The 19901-nt window shown below is 37.0% G+C and overlaps 1 protein-coding gene across 6 annotated transcripts in view; it reads left to right on the top strand.

Annotated features, from left to right (window-relative positions):
• The window catches only part of DENND4A (DENN domain containing 4A), a 137525-nt gene that overhangs the window by 35970 nt on the left and 81654 nt on the right, over positions 1-19901 (top strand). For 4 of the 6 annotated variants that reach the window (XM_055437287.2, XM_055437286.2, XM_055437283.2 and 1 more), the window contains 3 exons: positions 1835-1911; positions 13975-14306; positions 18422-18671. In XM_055437287.2, the coding sequence (XP_055293262.1) occupies positions 13996-14306; positions 18422-18671 (561 nt within the window). In that variant the 5' untranslated portion in view covers positions 1835-1911; positions 13975-13995. Of the gene's footprint in view, positions 1-1834; positions 1912-13974; positions 14307-14521; positions 14606-18421; positions 18672-19901 lie in introns of those variants that run through there. The other 2 variants (XM_055437288.2, XM_088839919.1) reach the window with 2 other exon arrangements.

Raw genomic sequence — 19901 nt, 5'->3', positions numbered from 1 at the left:
GGGAGAAACTGGGTAAAAATTATACCAGATCTCTATTGTTTTCTTTCAACTGAATGTAAACTACAGTTATTTCAAAATGAAAAGTTCAGTTAAAAATAACAGCAATTTAAAGAAGTATGTGCTGAAAGATAATTGAACATATGTAGCTGCAGGAAGCACTTTGAGGAGCATGACTTTCCATTTACATCAAAAGATGCTCTACTAAATAGATTTTATGCATTTTTTGTTGCAAGTTTTCTTACGCATGTACAGAAAGTGAAGCAGTAGTAGTGATGTGTTGTCTCCATTAACAGAAGAACTTTGTAAACAGTTTCATAACAGTCTTGCCTTCTGTGTAATGGGAAACCAGGTAATTCTAATAATGGGTCAGTTTTTTCATACAGTTCATGGAATCAAAGTGAAGGTTTTAGAAATTTCTTCTGTCAAAGAGGAAACATTTCATATTGTGAATGCTGCTGTAAATTAATCTGAAAATTTCAGCATTAAAGAAAATGTTTTTTTTAGTAACAAATATTTAGTGGAGCATAGGTACGTGGAAGTCATTGTCATAAAATGTTTTTACTATATAAGGAAACTCAGTGTGCAGAAAATTTGTTTGAAATTAATTATATACTACATTCATAATTTATAATTGCATCAAACAAGCCTGATATTCTACCAATAAAATAGGGGGTGCAGTTTTCAAATTTTTCCAGTATTTTTCATATACATCGAGTATTTCAACTAGAACATTTTTGTGATAATCTGATGCTGAATTTAAAAATTGTTTCAGCAGGTCTGTATTTACATTGTTTCTTTGCTGCCTGTCCACAGTAAGATTTTATTTTTTATTTATTTATTTTTTATCATTACTGGATTTTTTTTTCTTTTTTAATTTATTTTAATTGAGGCTAATTACTTTACAAAATTGTATTGGTTTAGATTTTAGAATTATTTGAAAAATAGATGTACTTAGCCGCTCAGTCATGTCTGACTCTGCAACCTCATGGACGTAGCCCACCAGGCTCCTCTGTCCATGGGGATTCTCCAGGCAAGAATACTAGAGTGGGTTGCCATGCCCTTCTCCAGGGGATATTCCCAATCCAGGGATCGAAGCCTCGTCTCCCGCATTGCAGGCAGATTCTTTGCCATCTGAGCCACCACTCCATATTTACTGACTGAAGATACTCAGTGAATCTGAGGTGGAATGGTGTCCTACTTTTTAAAACATACATATCTATCTTGATCATTTTTAGTAGTCCAAAATGTAGCAAGATTGTACTTAACGTTATTTTGCATTCATTCTTTTATCCACTTTTCCGTCCTAAGACACTTTAATTGATATTAGCCCTTTCCCCACATCTCTTCCATTTCTCAGACACGCACCAAAGATCCACCAAGTTAGGTCAGTCTGGTGTCTGCTGCTGCTGCTGTTTCCCTGTTATTATTAGATATTCAGTATTAGTTAAAACTGTGGTTTCTTCCTCTTGTGCTTGTGCCTATATTTTTCTTCTAGGCATGAGATACTATACATAATGTCTCAGAAATCGGCCTGCTTTTCTTTCTTCTTGTTTCTGTGCACATTTACTCTTTTGTGCCCTTATTTTTTTTTTCTCTCTTTGTCCCCTTTATCTATTTTTTAAGTGTTATTTATTCTTGACTGAAATGTGTTTTCTGGGAGAGCTGGTATATGAAAGTTACTTATTGACTCTTAACCATATGAAAGCAATACATGCAATCTTTTTGTGTGAAAATTATCATTATTAACAGAACTTTTAAGTATATTACAGGCATCTTAGGGGAAAATACTTGATTGGAATTAATTTGAGCTCAATTCTTACTCTTTTTAATACAGTATTTTTCAAACTCTGAGGCTTGCAGAATTCACAAATTGAGATCTGGCATCATTTTCAGAGAGACTTTCAGTAATGTGTAAGTATTTTTTTCTTCATTTATTTTTATTAACTGTTTGCTATATAAACACAGTGAAATGTTAATTTATCAGATCTCTTAACAAGAATTTGGCCTATATTCACCAAGTAATGATTGTAAGTAACAAGTGACATGAAATAACTTGTTAAAAAAAAGATGTTTCGGGTGTGCCCTGGGTCAGTATTAATTCAACACGGTTTATTAGAAACATCTTCGAAATAGCATCTCCAAGTGTAAAGAATTCTAGATTAAGGGACTTGATTGCTTGCCCAGGCTCTACCACTAACTGCTGCTCCTGCTGCTAAGTTGCTTCAGTCGTGTCCGACTCTGTGTGACCCCATAGACGGAAGCCCACCAGGCTCCCCCGTCCCTGGGATTCTCCAGGCAAGAACACTGGAGTGGGTAGCCATTTCCTTCTCCAGTGCATGAAAGTGAAAAGTGAAAGTGAAGTCGCTCAGTCGTGTCTGACTCTTCGCGACCCCATGGACTGTAGCGTACCACGTTCCTCCATCCATGGGATTTTCCAGGCAAAAGTACTGGAGTGGGTTGCCATTGCCTTCTCCGCTACCACTAACTAGGTATCCTTAAGTAAGCTACCTTTTGTACTTCAGTTTCTTTGGCTCTAAAGTAAGGGTTAAGACTATCACTAATGAAAAGATCTCTTCCCCTTTAAATGTCTATTATTCTTATCCTTTTTTTTAATATAAATTAAGTGTTGGTAATCTGTTGGACTGTGAAGAAAGCTGATCGCCGAAGAATTGATGCTTTTGAACTGTGGTGCTGGAGAAGACTCTTGAGAGTCCCTTGTACTGCAAGGAGATCCAACCAGTCCATTCTGAAGGAGATCATTCCTGGGTGTTCATTGGAAGGACTGATGCTAAAGCTGAAACTCCAGTACTTTGGCCATCTCATGCGACGAGTTGACTCACTGGAAAAGACTCTGATGCTGGGAAAGGTTGGGAGCGGGAGGAGAAGGGGACGACAGAGAATGAGATGGCTGGATGGCATCACCGACTCTGTGGACATGAGTTTGAGTGAACTCCGGGAGTTGGTGATGGACAGGGAGGCCTGGCATCCTGTGATTCATGGGGTCGCAGAGAGTCGGACACGACTGAGCGACTGAACTGAACTGAATCTTTCAAAAGGGAGCTGCCAAATTATATATTGTGGTTTTATTTATTTATTTTTTTTGCTGTTGGTGTTTTCTTGGGAATAGGTATTGCCAGGGAAAGTGGTTTCAAAGTCGTCTAGAAGACAAATAAGCCCCTGCCCCTTGCTTAAGAACTTTGCCCCACATACTCCATCAGTTTTTGTTACTAAAATTTACTTTTAAAAAGTCAGTTGGCTTGGGTGGGTTGAACCTTTAAAAACAAAAAAAGTAAATCTGTTAATTATGATATACAAATAAGATTTTTTTTTCCTTTCAAAATCTCCCTAGAATGCTGTTGTTCTAAGCAGCTTGTGCCAATTTTCACGGAGCTGGGAGAAAGGGAAAACAAAGTAGGAGTCACTTCTCTCCTTGGGGCCTTAGGGAGAAACTGGTAGAAAAACTTTGGGCAGGGTGAAGGCAAGCCACTGAAATCTGGAAATGTTTAGGAAAAGATGACTAGAGGTGGAATAAAAGAATAGAGAGATATGGAAAGGTAAAGCTAAATAAGAAGGCATACGCTAGCTTTCATCAATGTTGTCATCAGCCTTTAGAATAGTGTTAGATTTTAAAAACTATTTATAGAAAAGTCATTGGATGAATGAATCAGTTACTCATTCAGTAAACATTTACTTTTGCCCAAGGCCCTGATAAGCTAGGCTCAAATCTCTGTGTTTATCCTGCATTCAATGGCTATAGTAGTTAAGGTAATCGAGGTTCAGAAAATTGATTCTGAATTATAGAAAAAAGACATTACATTTAGGAAGTCTATATACTTGAGTAAGTTTGTAAAGTGAACTATTTATTCACTTAAACTTTTTTAAGCCCCTACCTCCCGTACTTTGGGCACTCTCAGGGAGAGGAAGTATTGGATACTGACTATAGTGTCTCCTTCTATTTCATGGAGTATTATGTGGTCATTTAATATGATTATGAAGATTATAGCTGACTAATACTTATTAAATAAATAAAAATACTTCTGTATTATAACTGTGCATGAGGGCTTCCAGATGGCTCAGCAGGTAAAGAATCCACCTGTGATGCAGGAGACACAGGTTCAGTCTCTGGTTGGGGAAGATCCCATTAAGAAGCAAATGGCAACCCACTCCAGTATTCTTGCCTGGGAAATCCTGTGGACAGAGAAGCCTGCCGGGCTGTAGTCCATAGGGTTGCAAAGAGTCAGACACGACTTAGTGACTGAGAGGGAGATGAAGATTAGAAAGATGTTTCTGTGCTCAAAGAAAACTAGGAAACTTAGTTAAATATAAACCAGGTTTATTATTGTGAATGGAATTATTGAATTTCTTTTTCTTCTGTTTTGTACAATTCATAAAGTTTAAATGAAAATTCACATATGTTTGAATTGTTTTGAAAAATAAGATGAACATATATTAAGTAGAAAAAAGTAATAGTGTATCATCAAAGGAAAAGAGCAAAGGTGTACTTGCAGGACAGTAGATTACCTTGGCTGGAAGAACAATGAGAGATGAAGTTTAGAAAAAGATGGGAATGAGAGTCTCCAGTTTTGATACTGTAAGAAAAGATGAGCTTGGTTAGACTTTTAACTGTGAAATTACAGTGGGTTTTTTTTTTTTATTTTTTAAAAAATAAAATTCCTTCCAGCTTATTTAAGTGAACTGGAGTGAGGGGCCGTTGCGGTGATCCATTGTGTTATCAGCCATTTTCATGTATAATCCTGAGTTTATATCTATATTAGGCCCTATCTGAAAGACTTTGCTCCTTTTACCAATTCAGTAAGTCTGTAATTTTGCAAAATTTATGTTCTGATAGTTTTGTTTTTTATATATCTTTAAAATGTTTAAAAGGAATTAGTGAGGCTAAACCGATCCTTCATCTTGAGAGGAACTGTAACTACCAAATTATTTGGATTTTAAAACTGTATATACATGTATATTTGATAAAACAAAATTTAATTTAAAAATAAACAGAAGAAAAGCAAATTGAAAAAAACTGAGGGCATGTGCAAAAGTTATCATTTGAGCAGTGTCTAAGAATGAGTCAATATAGTCAGAATTAGGTTCAATTTGAATGGAGACCCAAAAAAGAGTGGCTCATTCAAGACAGAAACTTCTTTTATGAAGTAGAGATACTTATTTTTTCCTGCATGACCTACATTCCTAAGATTACCTCATAGCCAGCATGGCTGCTTCAACTCTATTTATCATGAATAAATTCCTATATACATGAAGGATAAAGGAAAAAAAAGAGGCAAAGAACATATGCTAACCATATATATATATATATATATATAGGCTTATAAACAACAGAAATTTATTTGGCACAGTTCTGAAGGCTGGAGGTGTGAGATCCCTGTGCCAGCATGGTTGGGTTCTTGTCACTGTCCTTTTGAGGCTGCCAACTTTTTGATGATAACCATATTTTAAGGAAAGTGTTTTTATTTTCTACTATAGCATAACAAGCCACCTCAAAACTTGGTGGTTTAACACAGCAATAATTTATTAATTTAATCTACATTATGATTCTGTGAGTAGACTACCACAGTTCTGCCTCACCTGCTCTTGGCCAGCATTCAGGGACAAATGATAGATCCAAGGTGACCTCAACCACTGGCTTTTATCTAGAAGCTCACTGGGGCCATTGCCTGCAGCCTCAATTCTCCTTCACGAGGATTTTTCCTCACAGCTGCTTGGGGTCCCTCACAGCATGGAAGTTGCATTCAAAATATATCATTCCAGGGACTTCCCTGGTAGTCCAGTGGTTGTGGTTAAGAATTCATTTTCCAATGCAAGGAACACAGGTTCGATCCCTTGTTGGGGAACTAAGATCCTACAAACTGTAGTGGGGCAACTAAGCCCACACACAATAACTACTGAGCCCGCACGGCACAACTAGAGAGGAACCCGTGCACAGCAATGAAAGGCTCCACACATCACAACTAAGATCCGACGCAGCCAGATAAATAATTTTTTTTTTTTTGAAAAATGAATAGCTCTTAAAAAAATATCACTCCAAGCATGGATATCTGAAGAGGAAGAAAATGAAAGCTCCAATCCTCTTAAAGCCTAAGCTTTGAGGTGCCTGAATGTCCATTCTCTGCATTCTACTGGTCAAAGCAGTCACAGGACAAGCCCAAAGAAGGGGGTGGCAGTGGACACATTCCACTTCTTGATGTGAAGAGTGGTATATACAGGAGGGGAAGAATTATTGGGGGCCATCTTTGGAGGTTAACAACTACAGAAGTTGCCATATGCTCCTGCTTACCTCCTATCACCCAAAACTGTTATATGACCATTCTTAGCTACAAGGGAGGTTGGGAACTCTAGTTTTTAGGCTGAGCATTAATGTCACTGTATGAAAACTGAGGGTTCAGCTTCGATGGAAGAACGAGGAACTAAAAAAAATAAATAAATAAATAAAATGTTGCCTCTGATTTCCATTCTTGCCTTTTCTTGTCCTTAGAGTTAGCCTAGATAGCAAATGCTTTACTACTTGACGTAATGGAGTGATAGAAGAAATAAAAAAGAATCTGAATTGGTTGGGCAGAGATTGAAAGGGCGAAAAGCAAGTCAGTCTCCATTAGTTGCTGAATGGGCAAGAGCTTTCTTGTAATGATTTCTCAGTTTCGTTCTCATGAACCTTTTAGGAATAGAGAGCACATCCTTCTTGTTTTCTAATCTCAAAGAAAATAGATGTAATTTGAAATTAAATACACCAAGTAGGGATGTAAAATTTTAAAAAGATGTCTGTAAACATATAATGAACTAATTCTTTAAGTTATCTGTATCATGTTGAACAAAGAAGAATTAAAAAAACAATAACTGTTTAATGATGTGGTATTGTTACCCGAGCTTTAGTAAAGCTGTTTCATGGGTTTACATTACTATGATTATGTAGAGAACTATGTAAAATAGTTATTTTGTGTGGCCCCCAGTTTCCAAAGTGAATCTTAAAAAGTTTACCTCCAAAAAAAATAAAAAAGAAAAATTTACCTCCTAATTGTTTAGGGGTTTTGCTCTGATGTTCTACACTGAAAGTCCAAGTTTTGTACATGACTATGAATGCTTTCCTTAAATGTTCTTTCCAAGTAACTTTTGTTGATTCTTACCAACATAAGGCATTTTTTCTTAATACATGTTTATTATTTTCCATGAGGATTGTAAATTTCACACTCCAGTGGAAGTCTCATGATTTATTGAAATTGTTAGGAAATAACTACCCTGTATTAAAGATTTTCATTATTTTCTTTGCCTTGTAATTTGTAACAGCATCTAACCCCTTGTTTCTAAACCTCAAACTTACTTTATAAACAGTTGATTTAAAATAAAAAGTAGAGGTGCATTTTCAGTATTATAAACTCTTCTTGAGTGAAGAACATTGAGATCTAGAAGTCATACGGGATGTTGCCAGCGATGCGCTTGACTTTATATACTTTGTCATTAGAGAATACCTTCAAATATTTTGCCTACTTTCCATACCACTCTCCACACCTAAATGAATAAATGGAATACAAAGCAAGATAACGGAAGTGATATATAATTTACTTTTCTGTTAATAAAAGAGGATTTTATCACCACTTTAAAATTGATTGCTCTGTTAAAAAAAATTATTTAGCTGCACCAGGTCCTAGTTGTGGCATGCTAGATCTTTGATCTTCGTTGTGGCATGAAAATCCTTTAGCTGCATCACGTGGGATTCCATTCCCCAACCAGGGCCTAAACCGAGGCCCTCTGCATTGGGAGCTCCAAGTCTTAGCCTCTGGACCACTAGGGAACTTCTGGTTTTCTTCTTAAATGTATTGATGAAGAACTTTTGACTTGTTCCCTTTTAGTAGTTATTTACCATATTCAATTGTGAATCAAATCAAATTATTAAAATTTGTGAGCCAGGAAGATTTAACAAAAGCAAGATTTTCATACAGTTTTCCCCAAATATCTGCTTAATAGTATAATAGCTATTTATTTCCAATAGCTAAGGTAGAATCTTGCAGAAGAACCTATTAAATATATATATGTTTTCATCATAGTACTATTTCCGTTCTCTTTCCCTTCTTTCTGCATTGCGAGACATAAAACTTTATTGTATGTAATAGTAACTGTATAGTTTAAATAATGTGAAGTTAGAGTTTAGGAAAAAGAATGTTTAATCTCTTCATTATGATGAAAGGAAAGTGCTCTGCTAAGGTACTCTTTAAGACTCGTGCCTATCAAATGCTTTTAATTTAAAATTTATGCCCATATAAAAGCAAATTAACACTTATAGAAGCTGTAAGTGTATATGTCTATTTGACCCAAAAATTCTACTGTAATAAATTTATCCTGAAGAAATGATAAGATTTGTAGCCAGAGGTTTACGTTCGAAGTTATTTATTTTAGCATTTAAAAATATTAGCAAAATCGCCCCGCCGCGCGTCGGGACCGGGGTCCGGTGCGGAGAGCCCTTCCTACTGGGATATGGGGCGCGGCTGGAAAGGCGGCCTTCCCCTCGCCCGTCACGCACCGCACGTTCGTGGGGAACCTGGTGCTAAACCATTAGACGACCTGCTTCTGGGTCTTGGTTTCGTACATAGCAGAGCAGCTCCCTCGCTATGATCTGTTGAAAGTCAGCCCTCGACACAAAAGAAAAAAAATAAAAAATATTAGCAAAATAAGTCGATACAGTAAATGATCAGCAGTAAGGAAACAGGTCAATAATGTTATGCTCATTAAAATATAGCCATTAAAGAATTATTTTCAAAGACTAATGAAAAAAGTTAAATACAAAAGTGCTTTTAAAAACTGTTTTTGTTTTCCTACCTTAAAAAAATGGAGAGATAGTCAGCTGTGTGTGTCATTGGCTTTTTTTTTTTTGTAGAACATCTGTAATACACAGGTGAACACCTGTAATAGTATTTAACAGAGTTTTGTCAGGAGAACAAGTTATTACTTTCTCTTTACTGTCTGGGAGAGATTTCTAAAAGTTTAAGTTCATTCTTTTGTGTAGAAATCTTATATGTTAGGAAATTGCTACACAGGAGCCATATATACCTAAATAAAACAAGTAGGGTCATTTTATCCTTCTTTAGACATGTTATTTAAGCAAATAGAATATTTACAGAGAACATTTGAGCAATGGATATAAATTCGAAAATATGTGACATGAATTCTGAAAACCATGACATTAGTCATATAAAAAATGAGTTTTGGGATTATGATGAAAATGATGATGACTTATACACAAATATATGAGAATTTATTGCCCTTAGGTATTTTATAGTATACAAAAAAGGTTATTTACTTTAAATAGCATTTTCTAAAGCATGTTCTGAGGGTTTCTCCTAGTTTTTAAGTTGGAAAATAGGGTTCATTGTTCAGACTTGGGAAATTGTGGATAAAAGCAAAATCAATCAGGTACGTTTATCAGGGAACTTCTGAGAATTTAATACTTTTCAATTCAGTTCAGTCACTCAGTCCTATCTGACTCTTTGCAACCCCATGGACTGCAGCATGCCAAACTTCCCTGTCTATCACCAGTTCCTGGTGCGTGCTCAAAGTCGGGTCGGTGATGCCATCCAACCATCTCATCCTCTGTTGTCCCCTTCTCCTCCTGCCTTCAATCTTTCCCAGCATCAGGGTCTTTTCAAATGAGTCAGTTCTTTGCAGCAGGTGGCCAAAGTATTGGAACTTCAGCTTTAGCATCAGTCCTTCCAATGAATATTCAGGACTGATTTCCTTTACGATGGACTGGTTGGATCTCCCAGGAGTCCAAGGGACTCTCAGGAGTCTTCTCCAACACCACAGTTCAAAAGTATCAATTCTTCTGTGCTCAGCATTCTTTATAGTCCAGCTCTCACATCCATACATGACTACTGGATAAACCATAGCTTTGACTAGATGGACCTTTGGCGGCAAAGTAATGTCTGCTTTTTAATATGCTGTCTAGGTTGGTCATAGCTTTTCTTCCAAGGAGCAAGCGTCTTTTAATTTGATGGCTGCAGTCACCATCTGCAGTGATTGTGGAGCCCCCCCAAAATTAAAGTCTGTCACTGTTTCCATTGTTTCCACATTAATTTGTCATGAAGTGATGGGACCAGATGCCATGATCTTCTTTTTCTGAATGTTGAGTTTTAAGCCAACTTTTTCACTCTCCTCTTTCACTTTCATCAAGAGGCTCTTTAGTTCTTCTTCGCTTTCTCCCATAAGGGTGGTGTCATCTGCATATCTGAGGTTATTGATAATTCTCCCAGCAGTCTTGATTCCAGGTTGTGCTTCACCCAGCCCGGCATTTCGAATGATGTGCTCTGTATAAAAGTTAAATAAGCAGGGTGACAAAGCAGCCTTGATATACTCCTGTCCCGATTTGGAACCAGTCTGTTGTTCCATGTCCAGTTCCAACTGTTGCTTCTTGACCTGCATACAGATTTCTTAGGAGGCAGGTCAGGTGATCTGGTATTCCCATCTCTTTAAGAATTTTCCATAGTCTGTTGTGATCCACACAGTCAAAGGCCTTGGCATAGTTCAGTAAAGCAGAAGTAGATGTTTTTCTGGAACTCTCTTGCTTTTTCAATGATACAGTGGATGCTGGCAATTTGATCTCTGGTTCCTCTGCCTTTTCTAAATCCAACTTGAGCATCTGGACGTTCACGATTCATGTACTATTGAAGGCTTGGAGAATTGTGAGCATTACTTTGCTAGTGTGTGAGATGAGTACAATTGTGCGGTAGTTTGAGCATTCTTTGTCATTGCCTTTCTTTGGGATTGGAATGAAAACTCACCTTTTCCAGTCCTGTGGCCACTGCTGAGTTTTCCAAAAATAGCTCAGCTGGAATTCCATCACTTTGACTAGCTTTGTGTGTAGTGATGCTTCCTAAGGCTCACTTGACTTCACATTCCAGGATGTCTGGCTCTAGGAGAGTGATCACACCATCATGGTTATCTGGGTCATTAAGGTCTTCTTTGTACAGTTCTTCTGTGTATTCTTGCCACCTTTTCTTAATATCTTCTGCTTCTGTTAGGTCCATACCATTTCTATCCTTTATTGAGCCCATCTTTGCATGAAATGTCCCCTTGGTATCTCTAGTTTTCTTGAAGAGATCTCTAGTCTTTCCCATTCTGTTGTTTTCCTCTGTTTCTTTGCAGTGATCACTGAGGAAGGCTTTCTTATCTCTCCTTGCTCTTCTTTGGAACTTTGCATTCAGATGGATATATCTTTCCTTTTCCCCTTTGCCTTTAGCTTCTCTTCTTTTCTCAGCTCTTTGTAAGGCCTCCTCAGACAACCATTTTGCCTTTTTGCATTTCTTTTCCATGGGGATGGTCTTGATCACTGCCTCCTGTACAGTGTCACGAACTTCTGTCCATAGTTCTTCAGGCACTCTGTCTATCAGATCTAATCCCTTGAATCTCTTTGTCCCTTCCACTGTATAATTGTAAGGGATTTGATTTAGATCATAGCTGAATGGTCTAGTGGTTTTCCCTACTTTCTTCAATTTAAGTCTGAATTTTGCAATAAGGAGTTCATGATCTGAGCCATAGTCAGCTCCCGGTCTAATTTTTGCTGACTGTATAGAGCTTCTCCATCTTTGGCTGCAAAGCATATAATCAACCTGATTTTGGTATTGACATCTTTAATATTTTTACATATATATTATAAATACACAAAAGAGGCATATAGTATATACATGTATCAAATTTATTTGCCCATAAAACCCTTTATTTGCATTTATTGAAACTAAGTCTAACATGAGACACATGTTGGGAAATTTCTGTTTTAATTTAAACTGTTTTCCTATCATTGTTATATTAGTAATGACAGTACTGACGGAGCGGGTGTCTTCTCGTTCAAGAAACAAATATGATTTAAGGGATATTAAACAACTGAAGGAGATTTTGCTGTTAAATGTTTGTGAATATTGATATATGATGAATTTCACTTTGTGTAATTTTTTTCTTTGAATTTGTTATAAGCATGTATTAGTGTTATAATCACTACCCTACTTTTATTATTTGAAGTTCTTTTATTTATTGTATCTGCTAAAACTCATTTAGGGCGTATTTTTCTTTTTTGTTTTGTAATTTTAGAATAGGAGGTCATCTTCAGTGGGGCTTTCTGTGTGGAAAGCCTGTGTTGAGGGTACCCTCTAGAACTTTTTTACATTTGCTCCCCCAGGATTATCACTAACCTGGGAACACAGTTATTATTAATAACTTAGGTTGGACCTTCCTGGGGCCATGCAGATGGCTTAAGGTCAAACCTCAAATCCAAGTGTGAGTAGACCTTTTGTTATACATTCTCAGAAGAGATTTTTTACTCCCCTCAAAGTAGGGCCCAGATTGAAGCAGACTTTATTATCTCCCTGTAGCAGTGAATGGATTTTTAAAATCCACTCTTTAACAGAGGATGTAGTCCTTTGAGACTCTTGGCTTTATACAAATGTCTCAGTTCCAATTCCCTATTTTATGTGGTCCCAATGCATTGTCTCCTGTCCCTGCAATACCTTTTAAAAACACAGGCCCCTTGATTACTGAGGAAATCAGCAGAATTCTCCCACCCAATATCAGCTTATACATTGCATTCTGGCCTTCAGTTTCCTTACTGTTTTGGGACCCTGGGAATTGCCCTGACGTTTTTTTTTTTTCCTTTTTCTGTTCTATTGTTTGTTTGTTTGTTTTTCCCTTACTTTAAAAAAATTTTATTTAAAAAATTTTTATTTTGGTTGCACTGAGTCTTTGTTGCTGCTCACAGGCTTTCTCTAACTGTGGTGAACGGGTGCTACTCTTCGTTGAGGTGCACCGGCTTCTCATTGTGGTGGCTTCTCTTGTTGCAGAGCACAGGCTCTAGGGTACATGGGCTTCAGTATTTGTGCCACATGGGCTCAGTAGTTGTGGGGCACAGGTTTAATTGTTCTGTGACACGTGGAATCTTCCCAGACCAGGGTTGAACCCATGTCTCCTGCATTGTCAGGCAGATTCTTATCCACTGCATCACCAGGGAAGTCCTTCCTTACATTTTTACAAGCCCATTTAGGGCTTCCCTGGTGGCTCAGACAGTAAAGCATCTGCCTACAATGCAGGAGACCTGGTTTGATCCCTGGGTTGGGAAGATCCCCTGGAGAAGGGAATGGCAACCCAGTCCAGTATTCTTGCCGGAAGAATTCCATGGACAGAGGAACCTGGCAGGCTACAGTCCATGGGCACGACTGAGTGACTAGCATTATGCATTTAGAAGGGTGTGTGTTTTTTTATTGTTGTCGAAGGCAATGGCAAGCCACTCCAGTACTCTTGCCTAGAAAATCCCATGGATGGAGGAGCCTGGTTGGCTGTAGTCCATGGGGTCGCTAAGGGTCGGACATGACTGAGTGACTTCACTTTCACTTTTCACTTTCACACATTGGAGAAGGAAATGGCAACCCACTCCAGTGTTCTTGCTTGGAGAATCCCAGGGACGGGGGAGCCTGGTGGGCTTCCGTCTATGGGGTCGCACAGAGTCGGACACGACTGAAGTGACTTAGCATAGCACTTAGGTAATCTAAGCTTTTATATTGCCAAAAATGGAAATTCATGCACTCCTTTTATAATAAAATTGTTGTTGTTGTTCATTTGCTAAGTCGTGTCCAATTCTTTGTGACTCCAGGGACTGCAGCATGCCAGGCTCCTCCACTATCTCCGAGTTTGCTCAAATTCATGTCCATTGAGTCAGTGATGCTGTCAAACCATTGCATCCTCTGCTGCCCTCTTCTTTGCCTCAGTCTTTCCCAGCATCAGGGTCTTTTCCAAATGCTATGTATATAGTCCCATTTCTTTAAAAATACTTTTAACATAGGACAGTGAAATGTATAATACTAGTGTGTTTTATCAGAGGTGTAGTACACTTTTTTTAGTTTTTATTCTTATTTGTACACAAACCACTTATATTTATTTGACTTATTATAGGAGAATACTGGTCTTTTACTTTCCTTTTAGATGTACCTTCTGTAATGGAAGATGATTGAAGATAAGGGGCCTCGTGTTGCTGACTACTTTGTTGTAGCAGGATTAACTGATGTTTCAAAGCCTCTTGAAGAAGAAATTCACTTCAATGACGCCTGTCATAAAGTAGCCAGACCAAAAGAGCCTATCACAGATGTTTCAGTTATTATTAAATCTCTTGGGGAGGAAGTGCCACGGGATTACACATGTATTGATATTACCCCAACGGGACTGTCAGCTGACCTCAATAATGGAAGTCTTGTGGGGCCACAGATTTTCCTTTGCTATAGAAGAGGAAGAGATAAGCCTCCACTTACGGATCTGGGGTAAGTATTTTTTTTTAAAGAATTATTGTTATTGACGCAAATAATAAGCCTTGTAGATTTTGAAGTTAACTGTTCAACTCATTTGTTAATAAATACTTTAAAAAAATAGACACATTTATATCCAGAATCATGTTTTCTTTTCCTGTGCTCCTTTTACCTTTTCAGTATCTCTTTTGTTGTTGTTGTCTTAAAATATTGGCTTTATGTTTACACAGAGCAGTACAAAATGAGACAGTTCCTCAAAGGGTGGCTTGGAGCTAGAAAATCCATCCTGGGCATTAAAGTGTTAATGTTAGTTGGTAAGTCGTGTCTGACTTTTTGTGACCCCATGTACTGCAGCCTGCCAGGCTCCTCTATCCATGGGATTTCCCAGGCAAGAATACTGGAGCGGTATGCCATTTCCTTCTCCATTGTTCAGTGTCTCCTTGTTCTAGCACTTTTGTCTGAGTTCTTTCTATTAAAAATAGGGGAGATAATTTGAAAAACATTTACAGAAAAATATCAAATCAATGTACTATTCTGATCATATACTTTATTATTTTTAAAATATGAGAAAAAGATGGCTTTTAAGGATCAGTTGTAATGATCTTTATAATTGGGAGTTTAAGTCAGTGTGCGTGAAACAAGGGTCTTGGATAAATTAGTGCTTTATTTAGGCTGTTGTGTTGAACTTATAGTTTCTTTTTTAAATAATAGCTTTACTGATTTACAATTTACACCGTCCAATTCACTCATTTAAATGGTACAATTCAGTAAATTTTAGTCTATTTATAGAGTTGAATCACCACAATAAATTTTAGAACATTTTTATCATGTCCCCACAAATAAACAACACCTATATTCTTTATAGTTTGTCTAATTCTCCCTATAGACAATCCACTAGTCAACTTTCTGTGTCTGTGGATTTGCCTATTGTGGACATTGTATGTCAGTAGAATCATACTATAGATGATTATCTTGTGACTGATTCTTTCTCTTAGCATAAAGTTTTCAAGGTTTATCCATGTTTTGATATGTGTCTGTGCTTTATTCCTTTATATGGCTGAATAATATTCCATCTATGGGTCTACCACAATTTATTTATGCATTCATCAGACAATGATTTTGGGAGTATTAATGTACAAGTTTCTGTATGGATGTATGTTTTCATATCTCTTGTATATATACTTAGAAGTGGAATTGCTGGGTCATAAAATAATTCTATGTTTAACCTTTTGAGTAACTGACAGTTTTAAGCCTTCTTGTTTCCATGGCTCTGTTGCCAAAGAGGTTGGGCTTAACTTACAATATTTTGGTTAAAAATAAGGAAGATAGCAGTGTCCCTACTAATATCAGCAAAGGGCTATAAAAGTTCCATCTCCTAATATATTAAGTCTAAAAGTGAATAGTCAAGTTTACTCATGCCTGAGTGGAGATTGGATGAACTGGAAGAGCTCCTGAAACTTTCTTCTGCTTTTAATATTCTGTTATCTAATGTTTGATATCAACAAGTTATATTAAACTCAGTCTTTATTGTGCTAATTCATGAATCAATTGCTGTAATTTTAAGTAGGTTTCAGAATAGCTACCATATTGCTTCATATGAAACTTACATAATTAGTAAATGGCTTGGGAAAATAAGCCAACTGTTAGATTGTATTTTCAAAAGATTGTGTTAAGTAGCTCCTATGATCACTAAACACTGTCTGAATTCTGGCTTGCAGATAAAATGAAGGGAATGTTGCAGATTCTTGTTAGGGTGTTGGAGTTGCCTATATTAAAGATGAGAAATTTTCCAGGCATAGAAAAGATTTTTTTCCAACAGGGAAGGACATGAACTGGAATGAATAAATTAACCACTATTATGGCTATCCTCATATATTTGTTATTGTGGAGGATATGACATCATTGTTGCCTTTAAAAAGCTTACAGTTTAAATAAATAGGAAAAGTTACCCAACAATATAAAACAACAAAAAAAGCAATATATACAACATCACAATACCTAATTAAAGAAAATAGGTAGCTTATATATCAAATATACTTATATTCCTGTATCTTTTAAGAGTTTGAGGTGATAAATGGTGTTTTTTAAAAATTGCTCTGTGTGTTGTATTTTTCTCCTCTTGATTTCAGTTGAGCATTTGTGTGCCAGGTATTATTTTGGAGACCCTTCTTGTGCTCTCATCTAATTCTGCCAAGATCCTATGAGTTAAATTTTTAAATTTTATAGCTGTATTATAAGGCTCAGAGAAGTTAAGTAACAACCTGAGATATACAGCCAGTGCCAGAACATAGGAATTCAGGTCCAGATATGTCTAACTTCTCTGTTAAAAATACCTTTTAAAATTTTTTTTTTAAATTGTGAGTATAGTTGATTTATAATGTTAATTTCTGCTGTACAACAAAGTGATTAGTTATTCATATATATACACATTTATATTCTTTTCCATTATGGTCTCAGAATATTATATATAGTTCCTTGTATTCAGTGAATATCAGAATATTGTATATAGAACTATGCAGTAGTTCTTTGTTTTTTATCCATTCCATATGTAATAGGTTGACAATGCCATTTTTTAGGATTAAGAAAAAAAAAAAAAAACAACAGCACAGTATTGTCAAGCAATTATCCTCCAATAAAACTTCCTTTTAAAAAAAGAAAAAGCAAGATCAAATCGAAGAGTTAGCAGTTAGGCTAACATTGGGATATGCTATAATTAAGCATCAAATTTTATTCTAAATTTTCAAAATAGAATGTCAAAAGAAAGAAAAATATTGTTTGCTGACAGCTGAGACAAAAAGGAAATTAAAAATTATATTAGAAAAAATTTGACCAATTTTTGGCACTACATTTCAAAAATTGGTCAAGTCATTTTTTCCCTCATAGCTCAGTTGGTAAAGAAGCCACCTGCAATGCAGTAGACCCCAGTTCGATTCCTAGATCAGGAAGATCCCCTGGAGAAGGGAAAGGCTACCCACTCCAGTATTCTGGCCTGGAGAATTCCATGGACCATACAGTCCATGGGGTTGCAAAGAGTTGGACATGACTGAGCGACTTTCACTTCACTTTATTTGTATAATGGGATTTTATAAAAGGTAATACTGATTAATGTTGGAGACATTGCCTTCTATAATAATTTTTTACATCAAATTCATAAACATATTTACCCTTATAGCTCAGTTGGTAAAGAATCTGCCTGCATTGCAGATTTGATTTGCATTGCCGGTTTGATTCTTGGGTCAGGAAGATCCACTGGAGAAGGGATAGGCTACCCACTCCAATATTCTTGGGCTTCCCTTGTGGCTCAGCTGGTAAAGAATCCACCTGCAATATAGAAGAGCTGGGTTTGATCCCTGGGTTGGGAAGATCCCCTGGAGAAGGGAAAGGCCACCCACTCCAGTATTATGGCCTGGAGAATTCCATGGACCATATAGTCCGTGGGGTCACAAAGAGTTGGACACAACTGAGCGACTTTCACTTCACTTTTCATTTAATTTAAATTTTTAAATTTTTTGGCTAAGGTCAAAGACAGTGTTAAAGTCCAAATTAGTGAATTCTGTGAGGGAATAAACATATTATTCAAGCGTGATGTTTTCTTTGTGTTCCCAAGTACTTTAGGTAATAATATTTAGAAAATTTAGGAATTGGATGCCTGGCCTGTCTATTATTAAAAACTTATGACTTTACCATAAAGGAAAATGGGGAAACTTTCACTTATACTTTGATGAAAGATAGATTTGAGGTCCTTTTCCCTTTTGAAAGCCTTCAAAAACTTTTTTAACTTTGGTCAAAATACTAGGTTGCTTTTTCTAAAGATGCTTGGTTTTAGAGACATACATACATACACCTATCTATGTTATCTGTCCATCCATCTATTAAAATACCTTGGCAAATTCTGCAAAATACCATTCTGTGGTTTATGTCAATAAACACAGAGGTTAATCTGTGTTTTCCTTACATTATTAATTTTTAGTAGGGAGAACAGTTGTTCTTTAACTTTATATGGGGCTGTACAATTCAAACTTGCAGTACAGTTGGAATATTTGCTGCATTTAAGGATCAGTTTGATTCCTGACAATATTACCTTTCATATTTGAGGGTGTTTTGTAATTGTGTACTAATTTATTTTTTAGGGTTTTATATGACTGGAAAGAAAGATTGAAACAAGGGTGTGAAATTATCCAGAGTACTCCCTATGGACGCCCTGCAAATATTAGCGGGAGTACCTCATCACAGAGAATTTATATCACTTACCGAAGAGCCTCTGAAAACATGACTCAGAATACGTTGGCTGTTACAGACATATGTATTATTATACCCAGTAAAGGAGAAAGTCCACCACACACATTCTGCAAAGTTGACAAGAATCTCAATAACAGTATGGTAAGTGACTCTTCTGCATGGATAAAATTAGCCACCCATGAAAAGAGCATAATTTAAAATAAATCTTTGGAAAACAGCATAACACAATTACTGAATTAAAAAAATAGATTTCTTAAAGATGTCATATTTTATTTTTAAGGAAGTCATTTAGCTGTACTTTCAAAAAGAACTGTGCAAAAAGCTTTCTTTCTTTTTTTTAATTAAAAAAATAATTTTTTCCTCTTCCTGCAAAAGTAATGTGCTCACTGAGGGTAACCCCTCCACTTGTGCACTAGATCCCATAAACTTACCTATTTGAAATGAAGACATGGCTTCAACAATCCTCCCTACTTTTTTGTGACTCATCAGTTTTTCACTATAATGGATTATTCCTTCAGCCTGCAAAAGCATGTTACAATACCTCCCATCTTTACAAAGCTTCTTGATTTTTGTATCCCACCCCATGTATTCCCCCATTTGATTGTCTTTATAATAAAAGGTCTTAGAAGAGTTGACTATATTCCATCTCCTTCCTCACTCTGACCCTTTCAGTAAGGCTTTTGTCTCTATCATTCCACCAAGATTTCTCTTGTTGAATCCAGTGATTCAACGCTTCATCTTAATGTTTCAGTACATTTAGACATAGATGACGGAGAAGTCAGTGGCCCCCCACTCCAGTACTCATGCCTGGAAAATCCCATGGACAGAGGAGCCTGGAAGGCTGCAGTCCATGGGGTCATTGAGGGTCGGACACAACTGAGCAACTTGATTTTCACTTTTCACTTTCATGCCTTGGAAAAGGAAATGGCAACCCACTCCAGTGTTCTTGCCTGGAGAATCCCGGGCACAGGGGAGCCAGGTGGGCTGTCTATGGGGTCGCACAGAGTCGGACATGACTAAAGTGACTTAGCAATAGCAGCAGCAGACATAGATGATCACTTCTTCCTTCTTGAGACAGTGGCAAGAAGAGAAGATGCAATCATGTCCGACTCTTTGAGACCCTGTGAACTGTAGCCCACCAGGCTCTTCTGTCCATGGAATTCTCCAGGCAAGAATACTGGAGTGGGTTGCCATTCCTTTCTCCAGGGGATCTTCCCGACCAAGGGATCTAACTTGCTGTCTGAGCCACCAGGAAAGCCTTTGCCGATTCCTTCCCAATTCCCTAACTTCTACGCAACTGTGTCCCCAGGTTCAGTCCTCAGACCATTTATGTTTATAATCTAAACTCACTTCCTTGATGATCTACTCATT

Source organism: Moschus berezovskii, chromosome 9 (assembly GCF_049115385.1).
Source record: "Moschus berezovskii isolate FMDL1 chromosome 9, NW_MosBer_1.0, whole genome shotgun sequence".
Taxonomy (NCBI): Eukaryota; Metazoa; Chordata; class Mammalia; order Artiodactyla; family Moschidae; genus Moschus; species Moschus berezovskii.
This window is presented reverse-complemented; position numbering and strand designations above follow the sequence as displayed.